This window comes from Cariama cristata, unplaced genomic scaffold (assembly GCF_000690535.1).
Source record: "Cariama cristata isolate BGI_N322 unplaced genomic scaffold, ASM69053v1 scaffold2119, whole genome shotgun sequence".
In the NCBI taxonomy this organism is placed as follows: domain Eukaryota; kingdom Metazoa; phylum Chordata; class Aves; order Cariamiformes; family Cariamidae; genus Cariama; species Cariama cristata.
Window position 1 is genome coordinate 83,431 of NW_009635037.1, and position 7,160 is coordinate 90,590.

General features: G+C 56.6%; 1 protein-coding gene across 1 annotated transcript in view; it reads left to right on the forward strand.

The window, feature by feature from the left end:
* NCF1 (neutrophil cytosolic factor 1) overlaps window positions 1–6,568 on the forward strand; it is an 8,597-nt gene extending 2,029 nt beyond the window's left edge. The window contains 8 exon segments of the mRNA XM_009707353.1: window positions 531–705; window positions 820–866; window positions 1,171–1,293; window positions 1,839–1,946; window positions 2,749–2,866; window positions 3,703–3,810; window positions 5,428–5,570; window positions 6,228–6,568. Coding sequence (XP_009705655.1) covers window positions 531–705; window positions 820–866; window positions 1,171–1,293; window positions 1,839–1,946; window positions 2,749–2,866; window positions 3,703–3,810; window positions 5,428–5,570; window positions 6,228–6,568 — 1,163 coding nt within the window.
* The last annotated feature ends 592 nt before the right edge of the window (window positions 6,569–7,160 follow it).

The following is a 7,160-nucleotide window of genomic DNA, read 5'->3' on the forward strand; positions in this document are numbered from 1 at the left end:
TGCAGCCCAGCGGCTGGGCTTAGTCTAAGCATGGACGTGGGAGTTATCCTGTAACTGAAATAGGGTCAAACTGGGTGTTTTCTGGGCATGCACGAGCTATGCAAGGGTCTGTGGGCTGCAGGGGGCGAGTCCGGCTGCAGAGAGCTCTCCTCCGCGCTGCCCGCGGCACCCGGGCTGGGCACTGCGCCACGCTCGCCTCCCCAGCCGCACTGCCGAAACGAGGAACCCGCAGCTGTAGGGCTTCTGCAAAACGGCCGTGGCCTTGCAGTCAACCTCTCCCCAGCTTTTTCGGCACCGGGCATGGCCCCCCCGTGTGCCTGCCAAGGCCGGGGCTGAAGCAGTGAGGGGGGAGACGGGGCCACGCTCCCGCAAAGCTTCACCTTATGGGTACCATGCAGCCGTGCAGCACTCTGGGGCCAAATCCACTTATTTTCAGGGCAAAATTAATGATTCAGAGCAGCCTTCTTGGGAAAGTCATAAAACCAGGGCGATCTGTCTGGTTTTTCTGAGTTCTTTTCCCTCTCCCCCAGCCCCGAAGTGGTTTGATGGGCAGCGCTCGACCCAGAACAGGCAGGGCACGCTGGCCGAGTACTGCTACACACTGGTCAACCTTCCCCACAAGATCTCCCGGTGCCTGCACGTGGTCAACTTCTTCAAGGTCCGTCACGACGACATGAACCCCGTCACAGACAGCCAGTGAGTCCAGCTGCCTGCCATTTTGGGGGAAATCCTGCATCCCCGGCCCCAGGTGCTGGCAGCAGCCGCTGCCGGTGGGGAGGGGTGGTTGGCACTGAGCTGCCCTTGCTCTGACCCCTTCAGCACCGAGGTCTTCCTCCTGCCGAAGGATGCCAAGAAAAACTCCACTGGTAAGAGGCCTCGGAGGGGTGCAAGCGGTGGCCTTGGCAGCAGCAAAGCCCAGCGGGGAGAGAGGCAGCCATCCCACAGCAGATGCCCTGACTGAGAGCGTGGTCTCTGTGCCAGAGCTGCACCTGGGAAGAAACAACAGCCTTGAGGGGAATGAATCCCTGTCCTGGGATCCAGCTGGTTTGGGTTCAGAAGGAGCTGGGAGAGCACTTTGGGATGTCCTGGGGCTGCTTTTGGCCTGCCTGAAATAGGGTATTTCTGTACAGGGGGCTGGAAGAGGGAATGTCTCTCACTTCTCCCACGCAGATATCACGGGCCCCATTGTCCTGCAAACGTACCGAGCCATCGCCGACTACGAGAAGAGCTCCACATCCGAGATGGCTCTAAAAGCTGGGGACATGGTGGACGTCGTGGAGAAGAGTGAGAGCGGTATGTGTCCGTCCCTCCGGAGAGCCCCCGAGGGCCAGCCCCCTCCTGGCCACCATTTCAGCAGGGATGGAGACTGCCCTTGCATCTTTGTGTCCAAACGCAGCACGCGAGTTAGTTACACCAGAGCACGGGTTAGAGGGTAGGCGGCTGTATCAGGGTTTCCTGATGGAGAGGAGAGGCTCAGAGCCTCATTCGGCAGCATCGAACCTCTCAGCACTTCCCACCCCCTTGGGACATGTTTCACATTCAGATGGAGCCACATGACGGTCTGTTTTGGCTGGGGAGGGTGTGGGGCAATCCTAGAAAACCACTCAACCTCCTCGCATGCCTCAGCCTGTGAGGTTTCCTGTCCGGGAGGAAAGAGGATGAACTGGCCAAGCTCCCTGGTTGCACCATGTAAACAGAGACTGGCCCTGGCGCCGTCCCTTCCATCCAGGTCACGTGGATGCCTGCGGGGACCCCAGCTCGGGACAGACCCAGGGCTGGTGCCCCCACGGTGCCGCCGCAACACCCTCGGCTCTTGCCCACGGCTGCTTTCCTTGCAGGCTGGTGGTTTTGCCAGTTGAAGAATAAACGAGGCTGGGTGCCAGCTGCCTATCTGGAACCGATGGATGGTCCGGATGAGTCTGAAGAGCAGGAGCCCAACTACGCAGGTAAAATGTTGGGGTAACCAGGGTGTGCACCAAAGCACAGCTCCCTGCTGCGATAGTTCATTGCAAGGCCCCAGTCGGGCAGTCCACACCGAGCAGGACTGCTGGGCAGGGAGATGTTGCTGTAGGAGCTACCAGGAGGGATAAATCTCATGGTTCGGGACCTCAGTGTCAACCTCAAGACCTTCCCATGACCTGCAACTCAGCATTAGATGCTTGTTTTGGCGGATCACAGACGCACGTCTTCATCCAGTGGCCGTCCGGAGTTAGCTGGGTGAACGCTGAGTTGCTGGGTTAGCAAAGGAGCACGGTGCAGCCTCCGAACCAAGGCGCAGGCTTTCCCTAGCACTTGGCTTCTGCGCTGTCCTTATCAGCCCTCCGCATCGCCCCACCATGACAGCGGGGCCTTATCGCACGGAGCAGAAAGAAGATCCTGCAGACTCACGCTGATTACTCTCTGGGCTTCATCTTCGTGGTTTTCAAAACACTGCAACAGACTCTATTAGCACAACACTTCCTTCTTCCTCATTTAATCCCCCGAATTATAAACAGGCTCTTCAGCAGAGATAGGTGTGCTTCCACTGCTTGCATGCACCAGCTTTCTCCTGGAGAGGTGCTGAGTGAGCCCCAGGCACTGGGAAGGCTGGGGGAAGTCTGAATCCAAACTTGGAGAGCTGAAGCTCCCTGGGCCTTGCCTAAAATGTCGGGTAGATGCTCTGATGCCTCCTCTCCTCAGTGGCTGGAGAGGCTGACCCCCATCCCTGGGGGGGTAGCACACAACCCCCTGTCCCAATTTTGTGCGCAGGTGAGCTGTACACCGTCCAGAAAAGCTACACGGCCGTGGAGGAGGACGAGCTGACCCTCAAGGAGGGTGATACCATTGAAGTCATCCACAAACTCCTTGATGGCTGGTGGGTCATCAGGTGAGAGATGCCAAGAACAAAGCAGGCAAGTGGGATTTGGGCAGAGGGAAGGGATGAACCAGCGGTTCTCTGCATCGGGGCTGTGAAAGCCACGGACCGTTTCGTGCCGCTGCCCGGCACTTCCTTTTGCCAGGCTGCTTCTGGTAGCCTGTGGCTTTGCCAAATGTTAAACGTTGCAGCTGGGGCTTCCTCTGCTGGGGGCTTCACAGATACGCAAGAAGGAGGCAGATGGAAAAAATCCCATATCTGTTATTTTGCCTCTAAGTGTTCTGACACATTTTACTGTGCAAAACCTCACTTTTCATCCCAGCCCTGGCCTGCCCTGCAAACTCGGGCTTTCCCAAGGGGAACCCCAGCCACGTCTGTGCTCTGGAGAGTCACAGATTGCGCATTCGCAGCAGGGCACGGCATGGCTGCAAACCCTGGGGATCCTCCTGCCCCCGGCGAGCCGCACCGAGAGGATCTCCTGGTGTTTGCAGGTGTGCTGGGCTGGAGGGGGAGAGGGGCCAGGGCCCAGGGCCAGCAGCCAGGTGTCTGACAGGAATCCCTGAGCCATCCTTCAGGAGTCCAGCGAAACCCTCAGGGGAGATAATATGAGCTGGTGAGACCCTGAAAGCTGTGAGCCATTGCTCTGTCTGCTACCTACTTGCTTTTGGGATTCAAGCCCCACTTTCAGGGAGAGGCACAGGCACACAAGGTAGGCAGACAGTCAAAGCCTCCCTTGCCGCAAGCAACATGAGAAATAACGCACCCAGCCCCAGCTGGGGACAGGCAGGAGGAGGTGGTGGTCGCAGAGCCCACGACCGCAAGCGATGTTGCTTTGTGTTGCACTGCAGGAAAGATGAAACGACGGGTTATTACCCCTCCATGTACCTGCAGAAAGCTGGTGAAGTGAACACCTCCGTGAAGAGTGAGCTGAGGAACCGGAGAGCTCCTCCGCGGAGGTAGGAGAAGACCTGGGTGGTGGGGAGGAGGACTAAAGCTCTTCTTCAAGGAGGGTGAAATGAAACCAGACAGTCATTTGTGGTGTCCCTTGCTCACCCTGGCAATGAGAAACTGCCCAGGCAAGATGTAAGCGGGGCAAAGACAGACCAGGAGGGCTGCAGCAAAAATAGCTCTGTGCTCCCCGACTTCCACGGGTGAAGAGACACCCCGGCATTTTTGATGCAGGGCTGCACGGTCCTTGCTCCAACAGGTCCTTCAGCCAGGCGTATTTCTCCTTGTCCTTCTGCAAAGTTTCTTTTCTGGGCTAATCTCGTTTAATTTTCAAATTGGTCTTTTTCTTATTTCCTCACTGCATCCACTGAATCTTTGAGAAGCGAGGAGAGATTTGACTAATCAGAGCTGCCAAATGGCCTAATCTGATGGGAGGATTTGAGCTAATGGAAGGGATTTTATTTTGATTAAAAAGATAAAAAGCAATAATAACTCATTAATTCCGATGCAAAGAAAAACTGCTAGGAAGGGCAGAGCTTGCCGCTATCTTTTCTTCCCTACAAGAAAACACAGCAGCCTTGCTATAAAATCTCTCAAAATCCAGCTCTGCTGGAGCACAGATTGAGTGTGAGACAGGGTAAAATGGCCAAAACCCACCGATTTGAGCACAGCGATGCTTACAGATACCCTTGGGGGAGGTGAGGTGGCCTGTTCCAAGGACAGTGACTTGCCCCCCATGGCGAATGCTGTCCCTGTGGTGCTGGTGATGGCAGCCCCCTTACAAAGAGGGTGACCTGCCGTTGTGGGCAAGATCTTTGCTACAAAATGGGGTGCGTGCTTAGACCAGGGAGGAGCTGAAGGTAGATGGGCACGTTGCCTTGAGCGGAGCAGGAGGACGATGCCATGGGATGGCCATCAGAAGCCACCTCGCTCATGCCCTGGTAGTGAAGACAAAGCGGTGACCTCCGTCTGCCTGCCTGGGGACGGTCCCCGAGGCTGGGGGTTCCCCTGCGGCAGCTGCCGCCGCACAGCCCCAGGCTGCTCAGCCTTTCACTTCTCTCAGTAGTTTCTCTGCTGAGAAACTACTCAGGTGGTTTCAACACCGCACGTCCAGGTGCACGCTGACACATACCCCACACTCTGTTCCTCTGGCCCCGGGGCTGATCCTTGGGCATCAGGGAGCCATGCCAAACCCCACACCAGGGATCTCAGTCTTGCAGCCAGTATAGATGCTGTATGTCCATTCATCAAAGAGCTATAGATCACTTCCAGGGCTTTCTTGGATAAACCTCATGCCCATCTCAGCCTTCCAGCCTTACGCCCAATCTACCTCGCCATCCCCATCATTACTTTCCAGACTTGTGCTCAGGCTTCACCCTTCAGTATTTGCTTCCAAAGCACCACTCCAGCTGCCTCCTAACACGCTGTACATCACGTCTCACCTACGGCTGCCCTAGAGGGCTGGCATCCACCTGCTGCCTTCCACCGGGCAAAACCAAAAACCAGATAACGGGGTTTGGGTGATGCAGAGGAGGAAGGGCAGGGAGGAAATCCTCAGTGAGAAAGTGCACGGTGTGAGAGCTGCCGGTGCAGAAACTGAAAGTTTTGCTTCTAACTCACTGCAGATCCACCATCCGAAACGCAAAGAGCATCCACAAGCAGAGCCGGAAGCAGATCAGCCAGGAGACCTACAGGAGGAACAGTAGGAAGTACATCCAGGGCCGGAGGAATATGAAGGAAAAATTCCAAAGCAAGACCAATGTCATCAGTAAGTCTCAACGGGCCCTTTGCCCTGGATGTGGGCTGAAGTCCTCCAGGCATGGCCTGTGCCTTCCAACACTGGTTGCTGGAGTAGGACAGCACACGGAGGTCACACCTTGCCTGTCCACCTTTTTCCTATGGGGAGAGCGTGTGCAGGGACGTGTTTCTTTTCAATGAAGTTTCCTACCTCTGGTTATAGGTCTGACAGAGAAGGAGCAGAATATGGTCCTGGTGGGAGGTCAGCCCACATTTAGGGCCTGTGTTTTTCTCTGTCTACCTAACCTCACCTGTGCTGCTGTTACCATTGCCATTATCACGTATGTTAGCTGTCAGCAAAGCACCCAGAGGGAAGTGTTGTGTGAAGGAACTGCTATTGAGGGAGACGCTTTAGATCTGGTAATCCCCGTATGGGATGCATGACGTACCCAAGGGAGAGCAGCTCCTTGCACAGACCTAGAGCTGGGCTTCCATCTGAGCAGAGCTCCCAGCTGGGCACTGGTGGGCTCATCCCACCACGCTGACCTCCAGGAAGACCATCACACATGGCTGAAACAGGAGGATAGGCAGGAGCTTTGGTGGCCATTACACAGGAAGCTTTTGAACGTTCACATGAAGGTGGGTGGTGGAGAGCTCTGACCCATCTGTACATCTGCTTTACCCACAGTTGAGAATGAGCAAGAGCAGAACAAGCCCAAGGCTCAACCTGCTGTTCCTCCTCGTCCCAGCAAAGACCTCATCCAAAAAAGAGCGCCCGGAGAAAGATCCTGTGACGCCTCAGCCCCCCACACCAGCCAGCTGATGCTTTATCTCCTCCAGCTCCTGCGCAGCTGGGGCTCAGAGCCAGACCGCAGGATTCAGATGGCAGCCACTGCGGGCCCCAGGGAGCTGCTGGCTAGGTCAGTGCAGCCCAGCGCCCATCTTCATCCACCGTCACGGCGAGCCCAAGATGTCCTAATGACCATGAGGAGAGCCCCAGCCCTGCTCCACCGGCTCCTGGGGGACTGAGGCTTCCGCAGCCACTGGGGACACCTCACCACTAGACCCCCTTTATCCCCTATTTGTATTTTGAATGATTTTGCATCTTTCACCAATAAAGAAGAGACACTTCATAGACGTATTTCAATATCCACCTGGACAATTGGTCAACGCAGCCACCGGGGAGCAGCCTGGCGGCATGGCGGCAGGAAAGGCGTTTCTCCCCAGCACGTCCGGTGGGCGATTGGGCAAGGGTCTCTTGCGACAGATGACGGTGGGGAGGAAATTTGGTTGGGGGGACAAAAGGACGGCAGCTTCCTCCTGGAAGGTGTCTGCTTGGCTCCCTCTAATGGAAAGCGAGGGCTGGTGTGTGGGGATATGGTGTTTGCTGGGGTGGGGTAGGAGCCATGGGGCAAGATGGCTGCCCCAAATGGCAGTGGGGTGTGAGGGGTGCAGGGCGGGCGGCTCAGGGCCCATGGGGCTGCCGGGGCATGAAGGGTGAGCGGCTTCCCAAGGCTGCGGATCCTGGTCCCTCCTGCTGCCTCATGGAAGGTCGCCATGCTGGAGGCTGGTGGCCATCGTGGCACGGGCAGTGGCTTTGGGACAAGGGTGGTTTGCCACA